Below are 18,847 nucleotides of genomic sequence, written 5' to 3'. Positions count from 1 at the left end.
AACTAAATTGTCAATTATACAACGGAAACTAGCATTGCGTATTTAGGTTTGCAGTTTGATGAGTTGAGCGGTTTTGAACTTCCAATAATAAGACTTATGAATGACCAATCAGTTTACGGATCTAGGGCACACTTCCCTTTAAATTAGACAAGATGGAAGCTTGGAACGTCAATCTTACATCTGTAGACTGAAGACATGGTTTTAGCCTAGTTGGATAGACTAGCCTTATTGGTTAGTCTAGTTGGATAGCCTAGCCTAGAGTAATAGCCTAGTTGGGAACGATTTATTGTGTAATCAACATTTTCAAATCAATTTTTTCCAATTCCAATTTTTCGATTCTGTAGCATAAGTGTGACGTTACTTCCTGGGGGGAATACGCCTAGCACCTCCGAATTGCATGTTTAGCGGGAGATAGCATAGGTGACTGTGAGATGTTTTAGTGATAAAATCGCTTGAGCCTATAAAGTCACTTGGGCTCTAAATTTTGCATCTGTATAATCCCGTACATTCAATGTGCTAGCTGCTTTGCTCCGGTGATATGTAGACTTTGCTTAGTTTTATTTTATTAGGAAGCTTTGATCCAGAGAAACAAAACATCTAATTTTGCTTAGTATATTTACCAAATTGAGTGTAGACATAGCAGACGTAACTTCATAAATGTTTCCTAGCCACTTTAATTACTTTTTGTTAAAAATTGTTGCCATAGTGAACAAAACACAATGAAATAAAGCATCAACGCTTGCTACTTATTCTAATCACTAGTTATAATATTTCTTAAGAGCAACATCGATTGATTGCATGAAAAGCATCTTCAGTAGAGGAAACTATTCAACCAAAAGCTTTTCTTATGAGACTTTTCAACCCAACCCCGTAGTCTGACTTGTATTTTCTGAAAAAGACTTTATCCTTTTGCAGAAGATTCCCCAAACAAAAGTATTTTTGGATTTTTTTTTTCAAAAATGGTGTTTAAGTAAATACACCTTTTTGTTTGGTGCTTTTCTAGTAATAGCACGCAAAAGAAAAAAGAAAATTGTTAATCGGGTAGATAAAAATTGACTATCTTATTGGTTTGAACTGTTAAATGTGTTAATGCTGCCTATGAAGAGCAATAAGAGTTACTCCCATGGCGGGGTTAAACAAGTATGTTGAAAACAATATGTTAAGGCTCTACCAAAAAAAGAATGCCCAATATGGGAAATTTCATATTCTTTTTATATATTATTTAGTGCAAGAAATGCCATGGCCTTCTCAAAACCGGCATCTACAGTTTTTCGTCGCCAAAGTGGCTAGGAAACAGAAAAGGATCAAAAGTTTATTTCTGTAACACGTCTCTTGTATAAATTAAAGGCGATCAGTATCAAAAGCAGAATAGAGGTACACAATTGAATAAGAAATTAAAAGAAGCCTATCAATTAGCGCAACAAGTAGCATTTACAGTAAAATTTAAAATAAGGTACTTGTATACCTCACCGTTTATGAAAGCGTTTACCAATGCGGATATGTTGAAATTTTACTGGGTTTACCTTTGTTTCGCAAAATATCTTCTACATTTTCCCGATGATTGGTAGATATTTCATTTTTTTCCCCTTTCTTCCTTTGAAGTGCTTGTATTTCCCTAGTATTTTATGTTTTTCATAGCGTCTATTGCTGCGAGTTATGTATTTTTTCGAAGACCACACTGTCTTTCTATGATGAATAAATAAAAGTTCAAATAAGAACATATGTTTATCACTGATGTATATGGTCGAAATATCCAGTATTTTTGTATCTGTTTTTCACTGTCTAATAAAAGGTCTTATCCCTATCTGAACTTTTATTTGTTTGGTGTGATTTATATCGGTTTTCTTTTTCTCTTTTTTATTATACTTTCTTCTTTGTCCGATGAGTTCGACCAATAGTGATAGTAGTAGACAGCATTGGAGCTAAAACTATTGTTATTTTTTTGGGGGCACTGAGTAGAGCTTCCAGTCGCATAAGTTCCTTATACTCTTTGGATAGGAACCGAAGCACTGCTAAATCTTACCGCAGAATTATCATATACTTAGACTTATCACATACCCCTTAACGTTTATTTTTCATCTTCAACAGACTATTCCAGCAGTGTTGTTATTTCTAGTTTCTGTCTCAATGTCATAAAATTCTGGTGATGAAAGACGGTGAAGTTTTAGATTATGGAACGCATGAAGAACTAATGCAAAAATGTGACTATTATAGAAGTTTGCAAGAATTGACAGTTCAGGGAGATGAAAAAAACCATGACCACGGTGTAGTTGAGCATGTGTGAGTAATTCTTGCTTATACCATTTTATCCCAATCGGATTACTCACTAAAATAGCAATGGTGTTAGTAACTTCTTGTTAGTTATGAACTTTTAGACGTTACAATGGTTTTTAAGCAATAGTTTCAACAAGACCTGTACAATTTACTTCTCAGGCTAGTTCAATTCTTAAATTCTAAAGAACTTATACATGCCTGATCATAACAGCACAGGTTTTGTTAAATCTTTCGCTTAAAATTCTATCCGAAAGCCTGAAAATCCATGATTGAGGGGAGTTTTAACATTATTTTTTCCCGTAAAGTATACCACCTAGTTTAATCTTTACCTTTCTATTTTCGGTCTGTTTATGATATTTTAGCTGAACAGCTTGTTCGTGATAGCTTAACTAGATCAGTTCATAATCTTTCGTACTTTCGTTTTACAAGGATAATCCCCATCAAGTGATTAATGGCTTGGTTGGAATACAAGATTGCGGTCTTTGCTTGAAATTTTAAACCATTTGCTGCCTTTCTACGAATTCTTCTACGGAAATCTGATTTCAAACACTACACAGGCAAGTTAAGAGTTGGTTCTATATCATTCTTGTACACCTTTGCCGCTACGTTTAACGAGATTTTTTTTTACAATTTTCAAGATATCCTTCAAAAGTTTTTAGCACGAGAGAGCTTGCATAGCTTACAAAAAAATCCTACCACTAAAACCAGGTTCAACTTTGAAGAAAACTCCACTATCGAGCTTGACATATTCGTGACCCTTAGAGCAGAGGTGTCAAGCGCTTATCTCAAAAATACAAAATTTTTTCGAGAAAGACTTACATGTTTATTTGTTACTGTTCTTTCCCGGGTTGTGATCGTGTCGAAATGGGGGTTGGTCCACTCTTCCCTAAACAAGTGTGCAACCGGTACGTACAATACTAACTACTAAGGGGAAGAAGAGTGAACTCTTGGGAATGGGAGTCTAATGTCTCAAAAGGCTGTTAGGCACACGTTTTCCAATTTCCAAGACAGGGCGATTTTCCAAGTATTGAGTGGGGAATTTCTCCCTAACTTGTATACATATGCAGACGTACAAGTATATTTGTTTTAAGCGTGCTATTTATGTGCTGAGGGTGGTGAAAACTTCCATTATTATTGCAGAAACGGTAGTTTTTGACAGGAAATGGTTATATTTTTTAAATGCCGAAACAATTATGATAAAAGCTCGATCTTTAGAGACGTTGTGATAAAGGGTGTATGAGGACAATCCGGACAGTCGGACACTAGTGATATTTTTAAAGATAAAATTAAACGAAAAATCAGAAGTATTCCGAATGACATATGGGGAGGGTCGTAAACGAATTCAATTGCCAGATGACAAACAAACTCAATTGCCGACTTCAGTCAGTTGTGAGGTGCCTAGATCGAACATTTCAGTGATTACTGATCACAGTCACTAAACATTCATCTATTTGCAAATGCCTTTGATAATAAAATTGCAAAATCTGAGACTTTAATTTTGTCCTTCCTTTTGTGCTCCACCCTGTAATTGAAATTAAAATCCATCTCAGACCATTATTTGATGCTCAAAAAGAATTGTTCGTCAAGCTTTTTCCCAGCAAGTCTTTTTTTCCTATTTCATATTTCCTCATGGACAGTAGCGTAATTTACTATGGGGCAGGTGGGTGAGTGCCCCTCCCAGACCTTGATATTGACCTTGGTTTTGATATTTCATTTAGACGCCAGTAAAATGGAAAGAGGAAAGTTTGTTCTTCTAATCGTAATGCTTAGATCATTTAAAGGTTCGAACTGGATGTAAAGAAAAATTGTATTCCTTATTTAAAGATTAATGTTACTCATGATACTTAATAATCATGGTTAATGCACTGCTTAAATATCGGTTAAAAGTATTTTATGCTATTATTAGAAATTGGTTAGTACCGTCTTGAGGCAGTCGTTCGTTGTGTATTGATAATTTTGTTTTATTACCCAAAAATAATGAGAATTGTTTAGAGATAAAAAAAAAAACATATAAGGGACTCGGCAGGAATTTTCTCACGTGAAATAATTGTCATCAAATATCGTGTAATTGTCACGGCGTTTTTCCTGTCGTTTTTGTAATTTAATAACTTGTCTTAACTCTTAACTTGTTGTGTGTCGCATATCCAGCAACTTGCATTTACTTTGATTACGCTCTCTGTTTTATAGTCTTTTGTCAATTTTTAAATAGGTTAGACGGACTATATCTGGTGAGCAGAGTAGGTGAACGACCCTTTTTCATGTTGAAAACGTGAAGACGATTAAGACTTTTCTTCTAGTCAAAACTAGATTAAGATTAAATAAATGTTGAAATGCTCCTGTCAAATATCTGATATTATTTCAGTTTTGTTTTGTAGTCTCCTATATTCTAGGAAAGATGCTCTTAAAGATACTTCTAGTGCAATTCAAGATGGCTCTCCTCCCAAGAAACCTCCACGCAAATCTGTTTCAGGTATGCCGCTTTTCTTTCTCTTTTCGGTTAATAATAAATTGAAAAATCGGGTAACACATTACCTTCTGGACAGTAAGTTTTAGTTCCAAGATTTTGTAGATTGTAGCATAAAATGGGAAACTGAAACAAGAAAGCTGTCCTTAATATATTTTTATCCGGAATTTTTTTTCAATAATTTGAAAATTAATCTACAATCTACAAATCTACAAACTGTTTTCCAGAAATTCATAAAAAGTGGTAAAAGCAGTTGTCTGGTGGTTTTCAGAATCGCGTTTATTTCTAAGAAACTGCTGGACCAATTTTTCTTTACAGCCGTGGAAATGCACCTTTAATGATTGTTTATTTCATAAATACTATTATTAAGTTTCATTACTTATAATTCCGATTTTTAGGTCGCATCACAAGTGACGAGGAAAAGGAAAAGGGTTCAATTCCCATGTCTGTTTATCTCACTTACGTGAAGTATGCTGGAGGAGGCTTGCTGTCATTTTTCGTGTTTGTTGTAGTAGCCCTGAGTGTTCTCTCCACCGCGGCATCATCTTGGTGGCTCTCCTATTGGATTAAGCAAGGATCTGGTAGCGCTGTAAGGTGCCACTCTGTGGTTTTGTTGAGAGAGAGATGGAGAGAGTGAGCGAATTTTTGAAACAATAAATGTCGTAGCTTCAAACCTATAAATACAATTCCTGAAGCCTTTGAATTGCCCTCGAAAAACTTGAACGAAAAAAAATTGTTACAGAGTAGAGGGGAGCTGTCGTTCCCACACACTCTTGTTAAATACACTAGGAAATAACTCGCCACTTTGTGAGAGTATTATTCCCAAATATAAGCTATAAAATCTTCACTTTAATCTATCCGGTTTGAATTTCTAGGAATTTTCTGCCATACCCTGTGTACTGTGAAAAGTTTGACATACCTCATAATCTTTTTTATGCTTTTAAATTAATTTACTATTTCAGGATATTTGTAAGATATTAATTTCACCCTTTTAAGACCAGTATTGTTGTTTTGTGATACAAGTCTTATGGTGGAGAGTGGCACTTTCCTTTTGTCTAAACAAGTACTCACTGACAAACGTATTGAAGAAGGATTTTTGCATGTTTTGATTGAAATAGAAAAGCGAAAAAAGTCAAGCTAGTATTTCGTCAAACAGAGCCACTGAAGCCACATGATTTCTTTCTGTTGCCTGTGGTGTCTAATTAGAAAGGGAAAAAAGACCTCAGTATTTAAAGATTGTAAATTCCGAACTGTCATTGTCTAAATTATGGAAATTCAGTGAATTATGTCATTTATAAAATTAAGTAATTTCATTGAAAATTGTATTATTCAAAATGGAATAGGAGATTAGCTAGTGTATATGGTCTAAATGCCATTCATTTGAATGTTTGAATGTATTCCCATTGGTTTTTAAATATGTCTTTTTATTGATTTATTATCTTATGCTGTTTTGATCTTTGTAATCTCGTAGGCCTTCTTTTTAATCTAAATTTATGGTTTTCTGTGCCGTTTGTCGTGGTTTTCACTTTTTTATTTTCTCCTTTTTTTACTTTTTGAACTGAAGGGGGCTTTGCCTAATAAATTGTATTTTTACTACTGTATTCGCTGGCTAAAAATTCTCCTCATTTCGTTACTTTATTTCCTTTTGTTTATTTTTCTATTATTACTTCGAATTAAGAACATATTGTGTATAAATACTATGACTAAATATTCAAGGAACAAATAAGGTGCTCTCTCTTTAGAAAACATGTATAAATATTTGGGAAGTCAAGGCCGTTTCTGTTTTTTCTTTTTCATTTCTGACATTATGGCTAATATTCTTAGAAGGTTTTGAGGGCTTGACCCTACCAAGCCATTACTTCCCGTTTTATTTTGGGAAAAAATTAAAAGCCTTCTCTGGAAAACTGGGTCAAAACGACTTCTTAAACATTCCTAGATAGAAACACGCTTGGTTTTGGTTAAGGCCAGCTTCCGATTTTCTTTAAGAATTGTAGAGTGAATTTAAAGTAACTGTCGCTCTGACATTACATTTCCCCGTTTTTCAACGGCAACGAGTCGCATCTAAATCTATTAGGTATATAGCTTATACTAATTAGCTCTATACTAATTGACAATCACTTATATACTAATTTTGTTTTGTATTCAAGTTTCAGAATAGGACGGAAGTTTCTGGTTTAAATGTTTCTTCAAGTAACTCGACTGCTATTCGTACAAATTCTGGTAGCATAAGTGACAACCCTGAACTACCTTTCTATAGGAACGTCTATGGATCCTTTATAGGCATCATCTTACTTTCTAGTCTTCTTAGAGGATTTCTATTTACAAAAGTAAGTAAAAAAATCAACCTGGGTGAATACAGGCCATATCCAGTGGGCTTACTGGTTTCAATTTCTTGCTAAAATCTGAAAAAAAACTCGCAAAAACACGTAGTTTTTGGGCTTGTCTTCGCTATAAGTGTTTTCCTACTTTTGAATTTTCCCCCTCCCCCAAACAAGCAGACTTAATCCCACTTCTTCTGCTCAAATAGACCTTCATCATGTAAATATAAATGCAAAGCTGGCTTAGAAAAATTAAATAGGCTCATTTAGAGAAAAATTAGACTAATTTTTTTGGAATACTAATGTTTTAAAACTAAGCGACCAATTGTTTGACAATTTATTTGCATTAAGTCTCTGTTGTATCCTTTCAAAAGAAGTATTAAAATTTTAATTACTAGAATTTTAGAAGCAAATGAAGACTGATAAAATATCGTTGGTTGAAAATATATGTTTCCCTTCCTCTCTAAAAAAAAAGGACCCCTTACCTCCCCCCCCCCCCCAAAAAAAAAAGAGATTTCCTCGTGTGAACTCGACTGCAAATCCTAACTGAGATAAAATAATAAAAGCTACTGTCTGTTACTTTAAACTGTATGAAATGCTTGCTTTCCTTCAGACATAAAAAAAAAAAAAAAAAAAAAAAAAAAAAAAAAAAAATAATATATGCCCCCATTGATTGTCGGAAGGCAACTCACAGAATTTAAAACTTCTTTGGAGATGTATGCGATTCAGATAACAAGACCACTGAATTGTTTTGAGAGCAGTTAATACATCTTTTACACTAGAATAAGCTAACATTCGCACAAGGAGTCAAAAGTTATAGCATGTTTTCACCGTTATAACATAAACTGTTAGTAGGAAATTACGTAAAAATTTAGCTAGCAGTTGTTGGTGATTTTTTTCCAAAAAAGTTAGCGTTTTCTATAGCTGTGTCCATTTGTGATTTTAGGTGTAGTTTCAAATGTTTTTAAACCAAATTTTTTAGGTCTGCAACGTGTTAATCTGTAACCAAAATTTTAACTTCTGAAAAATAAAAGATTTGTATTTCATAAATTTTTAAGGGTGGTATTAGGTGTGGATGGCTGAAATTTGAAAAATAGTATGAGGTTGAACTCACGAAAGGTTTATTATGTTTCGTCCCTTTGTTATTCTGTTTTTATTTTATTTTTACTCTAGCAATTGAAATAATTTCCATGTTTGAACTTTAAACTTTGGAAATTTGAAATGGCTGAAATTTCAAAATTTCTCTGATAATTTAGTGTTGGTATCATTGTTCATTACAAGTTGAGAATGACATTTCACTTTTATGACGTTCATTCCATTACCTTTGCGGATTATTCTAAAAAAAATGTCTTTTTTAGTTTTACAGCCGAAATTTTAAAAATATCTTAATCAAAGAAATAGAAGTTCGAATTGCTGGCTTGGGAAAAATGAACTATTCAAATTATTGAATTTTCTGTTAATATGATGTGGGAATGATGGTTATTGAAATAATTAATATTTTTGCTTTGAGACAATTCATTATTTTATGGGTGTTGGTTATTCTAGAACAGAGCCTACCAAATCGTCGATCGCTGAAAGTAAAAAAACCTTACGACGACTATGGATTAATCAGAGCTGATTTTTTAGAAGATTATATTATTAAAATATATATTATTACTTAATTATATTATATATTATTTAAAAAATTTAAAAATAAAGAGGAGATAATGTCTGCTATTCAATCTTTGCGACTGTCTACAAATGCAGTTGTGAAAAGAATTGTATAAATGAGTTCTACTGTAGTCTCACAGATTAAAATTCAACCAATCATCAAAACATCAAAATTCAACCAAAACATCAACCAATATGGTTGTTGCAGCTTAGTTGCTAATTTTATAAGAATGGTTTTTAGTGACTTCCAGCTAAAAGAAGAGCTGGTAAAAGTTAAAAGAAAAAGTTAAAAGAAAAAGTTAAAGTAAAAGTTAAAGTGAAAGTAAAAGCTAAAGTGAAAGTTAAAATTTGGTAAAACCTAAAAGAAAAATTGTACCACTTCAAGGTCATATAATACAGGATAGGATATATATTCTGCTTTAAAAAGTTCGTCGACTCGAAAAATATTCCTGTTGAAAAGTTGGAGGAATTGGCAGCCGATAGAGCTCTCGCTATGATAGGTTACGAGAAAGGATTTATTGCCTTGTGTTTTAAAGACAGCAGCTTCTATCTTACCATACCATTGTATAACACACCAGCAGTTATTATGTTATAAGTTTTGTAGTATGAGCAGACTTGAAAATCGATATTATTATCGCTTTCAATGCTCGAAAATTTTTTTGATAGTAGCACCACATTGTGCAATGTAGAATTAAGAATCTACATGTTTTTCTGATTTTAACATTTGGTTAATCTGTGAATATAAATAGTATAATAAGTATATAGGATAAAAATATATTATATAAATAGGATAATAAATAGGTAGTAAACAACCGGGTAATTGAGACCAAAACATGCATTATTTTCCTACTTTGTTGGGTAGCTCACGCCAAGGTCTGTGAGCTTTAAGGTCGGTTTGTTGCTTAAAATTTTGGCAGCATCTGTTCTAGAAGCTTCTTTATATGATCTTGAAACGATTTTGATTTTGGATAAGGGAACTGATGTAATTCAAAATATCTAGTTTGAGGATCTAAAAAATTCAGTCTTTTCATTTGGAAACTTTTTCGCAAGCTAGAACTTAGATAGGAAGATAAAAACTCAAATCTTTCAATAAAAAAAAATTGGAAGTCAGATCCTAATTTTAAAATCTGCCTTTTAATATTGCGTTTGTATTATTGCCACTTGAAAAATTCAGTATAGTGTTTATTTTCTCCACATTTCATTATCTTACGTCTGTTTGTCCTTCCAACAGAACTTCAACGTTTGAATAATTCAAATCCTAGGCAGCGTCTACCTAAGTAAAGAACGATGTTGGCACAATGTACTATTTGTTATTTTTTTTTTTGTCTTTAAACCAGTGCACTTTGTATCGACGGAGTTGCCGTAGAAACTTCGGAAAAGGCTCATTCGATTGGAAATTGGAGTGGCTTGTGCCCTTTTTAATAGTCAAAAGTGATTGGAAGGTAACTAACACCCCTTCCACGCCCACCATTTCCCCAAACACATCCAATCAAAATTATGAAGGGCAAGGGTTGTAAGTTATGCCCTGGGGCATATAAGATTTTATAGAACGCGTTGTCGTAGAAACTTCAAAAAGAGCTCATTCGATTGGAAATTCAAAGAGCTAGTGCCCTTTTCAATAGTCGAAAGAGATTGGAGGAAAACTAACCCCCCTTTCACGCCCACCGTTTCCCCAAACACATCCAATCAAAATTTTGAGATATCCATTTTGTTCAACGTAGTTGAAAGTTTTGAAATTTAGATCTTTGAGGATGACAACCCCCCCACAGCCTTTAGAGAAGGGAATTTAATTATTGGTCTAGGAGCATATACGGTTTTCATTAAATGCGGTGATATTAGAACTGCAAGATGGGATCAATTAATTTGAAATTGAAGGTGATAGCGCCCTTTTCAATAGTCGAAAGGGATTGGTAGGCAACTAACACCCCTTCCACGCCCACCATTTCCCCAAACACATCCAATCAAAATTTTTAGATAGCCATTTTGTTCAATGTAGTTGAAAGTTTTGGAAATTATATCTTTGAGCCGGAAAATCCCCCCACAGTCTTCAGGGCCAGGGTTATAAGTTCTGCCCTGGGGACATATAAGGTTTTTATTGAAATCTTTTTCGTAGAAACGTCAAAAAGGGCTCATTAGATTGGAAATTGAAAGGGCTAGGGCTCTTTTTAATAGTCGAAAGTGATTGGAGGGCAACTAACCCCCCTCTCACACCCACTTTTTCCCCAAACACATCCAATCAAAATTTTTAGATAACCATTTTGTTCAACGTAGTTGAAAGTTCAGAAAATTAGGTTTTTGAAAATTACAACCCCCCCCCCCCCCCACAGCACTCAGTGCAAGGGTTGTAAATTATGCCCTAGGGGCATATAAAATTTTTATAGAAAGCGTTGTCGTAGAAACTTCAATAAGGCTTATTTCATTGGAGATTAAAATGCCTAGTGCCCTTTTTAATAGTCGAAAATGATTGGAGGGCAACTTACCCCCGTCTCACGCCCACCATTTCCCCAAACACATTCAATCAAGATTTTGAGATGGTCATTTTCTTTAACGTAGTTTCAAGTTCTGGAAATTAGGTCTTTGAAGATGACAACCCTCCCACAACCCTCAGGGCAAGGGTTGTAAGTTATGCCCTGGGGGCATAAAAGGTTTTTATTATTGGGAATTGAGAGGGCTAGTGCCCTTATTAATAGTTTTGCTAGGGATAGGTTTGTAAGTTTTTATAGAAAGTTTGGTCACATAAGAGTCAAAGTGATCAGAGGGCAACTACCCTCTCCCCCCCCCCCCTACTTACACGTCATATTGTCCCGAAATGCGTCTAATAGGAATTTTGAGATAGCAATTCTATTCAAAATAGTGTAAATATCATATAACAAGGCTTTTGGGGTTGAAACAAACCCCAGAGACTTGGGGCAAGGGTTGTAAGTTATGTCCAGGGGGTATCAAAGGCTTTTATGGAAGAGATGGTTGTTTAACTTTAGAAGAGGCTGAGTCTTTTGCCCGGAAAAACACAATGTCAGTGCAAGACTTATAGAATTTAATCAAAAAACCTAATTTGAAAAAATAAGTTTTTCAAAAAAAAAGTAAATAAGACAATTAAACTGGAATTGAACAAAATAGAATCAAATAATCTACCAAGCATACACCAACCACAAATCAGTATCAATAAATAAATGAAACCTAAAATAATTAGAAAATAAAATAATCCAAACTGAAAACGATCAAAAATCAATCAAAGGTGTGTTATAAACCATATGCTTTCCTAAAGCCAGGACATAATTTTTACTTTACTGAAAAAATTCTTTTAATCGTTTTCATTTTTATTACTTTAAGATGTCGCAATTTATTTAATGTTTTATTGAATAAATATCAGCCTATGTATATTAAAATGACAATGCACATTTTTTTCAGTAAATTCATTTGAATTTTTTTCAGTAAAGGACAAACTATATTCTGGCTTTTAGAAAGCATAGGGTTTAGAACCCTACTCAGATTAATTTCTGCTAGTTTGACTTATTTTAATTTCTGTTTGTTTTGGGTTTCATTTATTTATTAACACTGATTTGTGGTAGTTGTATGCTTGGTAGATTATTTGATTCTATTTTTTTTCATGTTTGGTTTAATGGAGTTATTTACGTTTTTTTTTTTTTTGAAAAACTAATTTTGTGCAAAAAGCTTTTTTGATTAATTTCTCAAAAAGAGGACTGGCAATTCAATAACACAGTAAAGCATTTCATCTGTTTTTATTCTGGAATTATTTGCAAATTCTGAAAATGGAAATTTTTTGGATGATTTCTGCGTCTCATTACATGTAAGTGGACGTTAAAAAAGTAAAAATCTGGGGTTTGCCTATTGTAAATTTCTGATTTAAGCCTTTAGCATACCTTACGTGAAAAAAAAAAAAAAACGGTTATCTGTTATATTTTAGGCGACATTGAGGGCTTCAAACATGGTTCACAATTACCTAGTGGCAAAGATTTTCCATGCCCCAACTCGTTTTTTTGAAGCTACCCCAGTTGGAAGACTACTCAACTTATTTTCCCGAGATATGGATGAAAGTATGTATTTTTCTATGTCCTTTTTCAGATACTGATTTAACATGTAGTATTTGTGTCTTTCTGTTTTAACCTTGCTTAAATGTCTTAGTTACTTTCATTTACATTTAAAATTCATTAAAAATTGAACGCCCTTCGGGAAATTTGTGTTTTTTCATGTATAGATATTCAAATACCGGATCGTTGTCTTATATCAAGCCTGTCATGAAACCGAGGTTCCTGTCTCATGTCCAAGTCAAGGTGGGACACTTTGGCTGCGTTTTCTTGTCTTCTATTATTATTATTATTCGCATTATTATTGTTATTATTATTATTATTATTAGTATTATTATCTCGCAGCATGATATTTAGAATATCATATTTAAACTACAAATAAAAAATTCACTATGCCGCATCATTTTCTCAGAATTCAGCTTTTTTTTTATCTGAGCAGCTTTGCTTGGAGATGCCATCATTGGTTTAGAAGACTCTAACCACATTTACGAGAAAACACCTCAAATAATATTTTTGAGAATAGCCATGTAATGCACGTTTTAAGTCCCTTGACTTTTTCTTAAAACATGCTTAATGCCATGTTTTATTAATTTTTCATGTTTGCGAATCCCAATTTCTGATTTTGAAATGTCCATTTTGTTGTAAAAGTTCTTTTGTGAAAAAAATACAACAAGAGCCAAACTTACTTGAAAAGATATGTTAAAGTGCATAAGAATTTATTGTTACTTATGAGGGTCAATTTTTTAATTATTTTACTCAAGTGCTAAATAATTTGTACTTCGTGAAAGTTGTAGTTAAATGATCCCAATTACTTTAATTTTCAACTTAAAGCAATAGAATAAAACTCTACCTATGAGTACTTAAAGTACTTCATAAAACTGGACACTTATCCTGGACAAAACTGGACACTTCATAAAACTGGACACTTATAAAACTTATCCAAAAGTAGAATTGAACTGAAACCACTCCATCACGTTTAATAATCAGTTTGTACAGCGTGTACATTTTCAGTGCAATAACAATGATCCTATAAACAAATGGTTCTTCCATACTTGTGAGTTTTTCACAGTGAATCCCTATATGCAAAATTGGAAGCTCTAAGGAAGTCGATAAAATATTTTATTTCAGTCTGCCATCTGAGCGATTCTTCAAAAAAATTCTAGCCAGTCTAGATGTAGCCGACCCATAAATTTATTAGTCATCATTCAACATATATTCAGCTCTTTAATGAAAGCAGCTGAAGAATACTGGCAGAGAATTTTACGTCCAATGGACTACAAGGGAATTCTTTGCTGGTTGTTCCACTCCTTTGTGGACAGCCACAATCAACAATCAGTCAATTAATAGGAATACTCTTAGCATCTTAGGTCTGATTTGTAATTTTATGCCGAGTTTCTTCTAAAACTGCAGCACTACACTTTAATAATCCTGGCTGTCCCTCCTCAACTTCAGCATCTTAATCATTCTTGCGCTTTTGTGATATAATTTTGACTCTCATTTAGCTAGTCAGTTCAGGGTTGATATCAAATTTGAAGAGAGGTAAGCCAAATAAAGACTTGACGAAATTTTCAGAGAAAGAAAAGATAAGCTCTATGTTTTTGTGCATTATCCGTTCTCTGTTAATAGTTGCACCATTTATTTTTAACGGTACGAGAAGGTTTTTGAAATTCGTTAGCGATAAATTCCTTAATTACATGCACTGTCTTGCTATCATTGTTTCCGAAATCTGTATTAGCTAAAAAAAAAAAAAAAAAAAAAAAAAAAAAAAAAAAAAAACGTACTGATGAATGATTGCCCTAACAGTGACACTAACGCTAGTAGGGCGGAGGTGTCATAGGTTCAAACATTTAAAATTTGATTGGTGGGGGCGACTCAAGTTTCTGTGATTGCTGATATTTTGTGAATAAATCTTATAAAGCTATCCTGATTTTCATCAATACTATCCTTAGGATAATTTTAATAAATAGTCCGCAATGAGGCAAAAAATATGTTTGAAATTATAGATTCGGCTCGAATGAAACTGTTGAAACTGATTTTAAATGTTGACCTTCAGAGATAGAGTTTGTCCCTCCTTGTACGGAGGAGAAGTGTTTTCCAAAGTGCTGACCTCCACGTGGCTAGTGACTTTTTTGTAACAGCACTAGTAATTCTAACCGTGTTTCTCTTTTGTTTTTCAGTTGACGTTCGTCTCCCGTATACTCTTGAAGCATTCTTGCAGAATATTTTCTTTATAGCCGTATCAATTTTACTTCCAGTTATTATTTTCCCCTGGTTTGTCATCATTCTTGTAATTCTCACCGGAGTATTTCTTCTTGTTACTCGCTATTTCAGGTTTGTTGTCTTTGTTTCATTTTTGTTTATTAGTGTGAGAATCTTTAAGGAGCGGATTATCGTCATTTGTTTTTTTATTTTTTAGAAAAACCCGTTGCGACAATACAAGTTTAAAAGCTATGAGGTTCTGGCAATTAAAATATCTAATTTATTACTAAGAAATAAAAACAAAATGTCGCTCCTGAAAGACTTGTCGGCAAAGCCAATCAAGGGTTGCTGCAACCCTTCATATTGGTCCAGCAAGACAAATCTCACTTACCGTATGTTACTGGACTTAGCTTAAGAATACTTGTTACTTTCTTGTTCAGTTATTAGCTTTAAAAAAGGAGAAGATTGTGCATTATAGTGTCATATAACGATTGTCTTTGTCTCCAACGTTATCTGTGCCCGCATTAGAAAAAAGAAAACGCCTCAGATAGCCTAGAAAAAGGAACGCCAAGAAAAAGAAAAAAAAGACTATAGTGATACACTCGAAGCACGAGTGGTCGTTTTTGAACTAATTGAAAAAAAAAATTATGTCAAAACACTTCTACTTTCAAAGAAAATTACCAAATTCTTTAAATAGTCTATAGTTAGTGATCCCAGGCTCGCTATCGTTCAAAAAAAGGGAAGGGGTGGTTCACATCAGCTGCAGTTGGTTTGAGGGTGGATTCTAGGGTAATCGGGGGCTCTTACAACGAATATCGGGGTGCACAAGTTTGCACGCGTGTAGAACATGGTCATTTTAGCCTATAAAGTCAAATTTGGCCTATAACGACGTCATACCGCTCTTGATTTTATTTACAGGGTAAAATAAACTGAAAACTTTATAAACTTGACATATTCTGAATCCTAAGACAAAGTACTTTCACCTGGTATTTAAGTTTTCCTCAAAAACCTTTATTTCTTTAGTTCACCCCTATTTAATTTTGAAAATAAGGTTTTTAATGTACTTTTTCTTAGTTTTTTTGGTTTTTCTGAAATTTTCGCCTACATGAGTATATTTTTTTTATGCTTTATTTGAATTCTGATCGTCATTACGAGTAAAACTTTGTTCCTCTTTTCCAAAAAATATTAATTCTTGAGCAACTATTTATTTTTCTAAATGGCGTCATAGCTTTCAGAAATTAGCCTACAATGACCAGGTTTTTTTAAGTTTTTTTAGCTGTTAAAAAAAAATGAAAACGAATCAAACTGCACATCATTCGAACCGTCCGAATGACCTTTACATGTTGTCAATAAAAACAAATGAATCTGCAAGAATATATAAGCGTTTGAACAAGAAACCCCCCCCCCCCGAAAAAAAAGAAAATTTTCTGAATAGTGGCGTGTTACTCTAAATATTTTCAACACAACCTATAATTTTTATTTCACCAAACGGTAGATCGCTCTTTTTTGAATCAAATAATTTACTTACATTATATACAACAAATATTTTTAACCAGGAAAAAAAAAAAACAGACGCCTCGTTCTGCGATCGTATGAGCGAATTTGGTTTCCACAGCAATAAAAAAAAAGCCAAGCAGCTTACATATCGAGTTTTAGTTGCATGAAGTACTTAGCCATAAAAGACTAATTTCTCCTTTATAGGCTAAAATCGTCAAGTTCTACATCAGTGCGAGCAAGTGCATCCTGATATTCATTTTAAGAACTTTACATTACCCCGGCATCCGTACCCAAACCAACTGCGGCTGATGTGAGCCACCCCCTCTTTTTTTTTGGACGATAGCGAGCCTTGGATCACTGACTATTGCATAAAGTACTGAAAACTACGACATATTTAGGATCTAGGATTTATCTGATCTAGCTAAAGGTAGGGATTCCGGCAACAACGATTTTGGGGGGTGTCAATTGTCTTGCGTGAGGTACACCATGTTGGTACAATTAGTTCTGAATCATGTAAACAGATAGGAGATGCGTTGGAAAGCACTGCTCCGCTTTTCTTGAAGTACAAGTCCAGATCTACTATAAGGAATCATAGCCTCTGGATCAACTATTAGATCTTATCCATTACGGAAACGACTATCTTTATGCTGAAAGAGCTGCGGACTAGGGATCACTCATAAACGCAACAAAAGAGATGATTCCGATTTTATTCGCATCTGGAAACCATAAATACGCCGCAATTACGCTTAACTACCTAGAAGAAATGCTACGCCTGCCTGAAAAAGCGCCAGAATTTCACAGAGAATTTATAAGTGACAATTTTATTGTTAGGAAAACAACCATGCCGTTTTGCAGCATTGCATGCGATCTGGCTTTAGAGTCGACCGTGAATCTGGACATCAAAGGTCATCGAGGAATTTTTGGTATCGTTGGTGCGACAACGAATGAAAATGCCAGGGATCGATATCTGGCTACTCTCCCCTTTCTCAAAGCAGTCACCAGAATGCAGAAAGCAAACATGAATATGGATGACGAGGCAATGAAGCATCATGAAGATACCACTGCGTTTACGAATCTGACAATAAAAGGTGAAAATCAGGTTATGGACTTGGTAGAGTTGCCCGGAAACCCATTCAAGACGAAGTGTACAGCTTTATGACAGGGGATAGAGCTCCAGAAGCCGTAACAAATAGTCTGCTGAACTTCCGAGACATTGGCTTCGAAGCCATGAGCTCATATCTCGACGTGACATCCACGAAAGTAAAAGTTGGCATAGTACAAACTTTTGCCTCTGTTGCCAAAAAAGGAAAAAAGAACCAGCCACAAAAAAAGATTTTGGGGAAACTGAGCTGCTTAAACGAGCTCTGCGTCTTGCCAATTCAACACAAACTTCGTCCCTCTCTGAGCTGCTGAAATACGAGCTATAGATATATCCGGCCTTACTTGCAGTATTATCATCAAGTCGTAGGGAGCCTTAGCTACGTACTCCTACAAAGTCAACAGCATTGAACTACATTCTGCAACAGTCTGGCTTGCAGCCATGGCTAAAAATGCTTCCACATACGCTTTTTGAAGACTTCCTCGATCTGGCTATATAATTGATGTCATGAGTGTCATAAGTTGTTATCGACCAGAACAAAATGAGACGCTAGCAGATTTTGGAATAAGAGTTTACGATGGGATTCTTAGGAACATACCCGAAGCTTGTCAGTCTAACCGTTTGGTTGGTGACAGGTATGAAGGTCTTAGTGACGATAGAATTCGTGATGACTACTCGTTCAACCTCAAAGAAGTATCTGGCTGTCGAGAAAGAAGAGGAGATTCTAGAGGAAATATTTCTAGCCCGTTCACTTCCTCCAGCAAAGTTGCAACACTCTGGGACGGGATTCTCAGTAGTCGCTTAGCCAAAGATCGACTCTTGAAAGTTCTTTTCGAGGTCTGGGAGTACAAAATTTCGACCCGTCTGATGGTTCATCTCGTTGGAGGTTTCGAGAATCGACATAGAATTGTTACCGTTACGCCCCATGGAAGCTCTGTTGATGACGATATCTCGTCTTGCCATGAGGACGCATACACTCGGGTGTTATACCACACAGCAGTTGCCGCAAGACGAAAGAGTACATTTGTGATAATAAAAGCCAACGATACTGATATTGTCTTACTAACTGCATGCTACTTCCAGTATCTTGCTAGTGTCGGCCTCAAGCAGCTCTGGGTTAAGTTTCCGTGCTACTGCATACCTATTCGTACCGCAGCACAAAAACTAGGAGTAACATTTTGCAACGCCTTGCCGCTTGTCCACAGCTTGAGTGGATGTGGCACCACAGGCTTTCTGTATGGAATTGGAAAGGTCCGCTTTTTTTGAGCTACGAAGTATTCAGAAACTTTGTTGGGGTGTT

The 18,847-nt window shown here is 34.6% G+C and overlaps 1 protein-coding gene across 7 annotated transcripts in view; it reads left to right on the top strand.

The window, feature by feature from the left end:
- Positions 1–18,847, top strand: part of LOC148941381 (ATP-binding cassette sub-family C member 5-like) — a 255,783-nt gene that overhangs the window by 206,617 nt on the left and 30,319 nt on the right. For all 7 annotated transcript variants that reach the window (XM_089103941.1, XM_089103946.1, XM_089103944.1 and 4 more), the window contains 6 exons: positions 2,117–2,280; positions 4,665–4,744; positions 5,137–5,327; positions 6,886–7,065; positions 12,632–12,761; positions 14,930–15,083. In XM_089103941.1, the coding sequence (XP_088960067.1) occupies positions 2,117–2,280; positions 4,665–4,744; positions 5,137–5,327; positions 6,886–7,065; positions 12,632–12,761; positions 14,930–15,083 (899 nt within the window). The remainder of the gene's footprint in view (positions 1–2,116; positions 2,281–4,664; positions 4,745–5,136; positions 5,328–6,885; positions 7,066–12,631; positions 12,762–14,929; positions 15,084–18,847) is intronic.

The sequence above is a fragment of the Artemia sp. Qi Xiang Cuo genome, chromosome 18 (genome assembly GCF_049724085.1).
Source record: "Artemia sp. Qi Xiang Cuo chromosome 18, ASM4972408v1, whole genome shotgun sequence".
Taxonomy (NCBI): Eukaryota; Metazoa; Arthropoda; class Branchiopoda; order Anostraca; family Artemiidae; genus Artemia; species Artemia sp. Qi Xiang Cuo.
The sequence above is the reverse complement of the archived record's forward strand: the minus strand, read 5'-3'. Positions and strand labels throughout refer to the sequence as shown.